Below are 1,513 nucleotides of genomic sequence, written 5' to 3' on the forward strand. Positions count from 1 at the left end.
CATTTCCTCAACAGTTCTAAACTATCAACAAGTTCATTCTTTTCTGGATTTTCTTTTGATTTCTTATTAAACGAACTTAAATTGACTAAATATACACATAATGTAATGTTGTGGAAGTAACCTTTCCATTTCTTTCGGCAATTTCCACCAAAATCTAATACAGAAATACAGTTAGGATATTGTTTGAGGAATTTCTCATCCATAGCTAGTTGTTGGAGTTTTGGAAATCCTTCTGTTTCACTATAGTACACTTTTCTTGTATCGACTCCTTTAGTTTCCATTCGAATACGAAGAGAATCTTCAAAATTTGGAATATTCGAAGCCTTACACAATCGATCCAACGTTGAAGAATTGAAGAAATATTCACACGAATCACTCACATTCAATTCATCCCTATACTTGTCAAAAGTTTCTTTGAAAACTAAACAATTCGTCCATAAATCAATGATCATTTCTGCCGTTTTTGGAACAAGCAAAGCTGGTGAAGATTTTGATGGAAATGAATTCAAAGTTTTCGAATTGGTTGGTGACTGTTCCAAGTCTTTCTTGGGAGCTGATTCAATCAGTGTTTTGCAATACGAAAGGTATTGCTGATGTAAACGAGACGAAATGGATTGAGTATTGACACACTTTTCGCAAACCTTTCGAATATTGTTTAAAATATCGTTATGAATGTATTGCATTGCAATTTGTTTTGCATTTCCAAGTATTCTATTCATGAGCGTTGTCTTTCCACAATCATCTGAACTTTCGTTTATTGTATACGAATGTACAAGAACTTACTTGATCCCAACAAGAGAATTTTAGGGTTCTCACTATCTAACACTGGATCTTCATCATCAAATTCAACGCCTGATAGAGCCAATGTATTCTTGAGCATTTGGAAGAAATTGTTCTTTTTTTTTTAACAGACTAAACCCTGTCAACAGTCAGTTTCGTTACTTGAAATGAACGAGTTCAGTAAAGTTCTGCATTATCTATCCGATAAGATCTCATATTTTCAATTCAGAACTTTCATGCTTTCATATTGTTGAAATTCTTCTCCAAGATGTTGGTTCCTGCTAATGTTATTGATGAATTGAAATTTGGGTCCCACCAAAAACAAATAAGGCAGAAGGGACGTCCCATGATTAATCTACACGAATCCCAAACTCTGTTTTCTTACCCAACCCGTTGAATTTCTTAATTGCACATAAGGTGTGCACACAAACAAATAACAAAAAACGAAAACAACAAAATGAATATATACGCCCACACCTTTCCATTCCATCACGATAGTGTTGAGTATTTTATAGCTGAGGAAGCCAATGCAAGAGGTATTAGTTATCACCTTGATTATGTTCTTGAGCATTTGGAAGAAAATGATCCGATGAGACAATTTATTGTTTGGGCTGTACAAATCAAGGGATGCAGGAGTTTGTTATTTCTTGATGAAACTCCATTGAGGGAAGTGAAGGTAAAGATGGATTCTTTTGGATATCGATCCACTCAACAAGAATTGAAGCAAGATCGG

General features: G+C 34.6%; 1 protein-coding gene across 1 annotated transcript in view; it reads left to right on the forward strand.

Moving 5' to 3' along the window:
• NAEGRDRAFT_54060 (uncharacterized protein) overlaps nucleotides 1-594 on the forward strand; it is a gene marked incomplete at both ends in the record, with an annotated part of 9,596 nt that extends 9,002 nt beyond the window's left edge. The window contains one exon of the mRNA XM_002669543.1: nucleotides 275-594. Coding sequence (XP_002669589.1) covers nucleotides 275-594 — 320 coding nt within the window. The remainder of the gene's footprint in view (nucleotides 1-274) is intronic.
• Between the last annotated feature and the right edge of the window lie 919 nt (nucleotides 595-1,513).

Source organism: Naegleria gruberi (assembly GCF_000004985.1).
Source record: "Naegleria gruberi genomic scaffold NAEGRscaffold_80, whole genome shotgun sequence".
Taxonomy (NCBI): Eukaryota; Heterolobosea; class Eutetramitea; order Acrasida; family Naegleriidae; genus Naegleria; species Naegleria gruberi.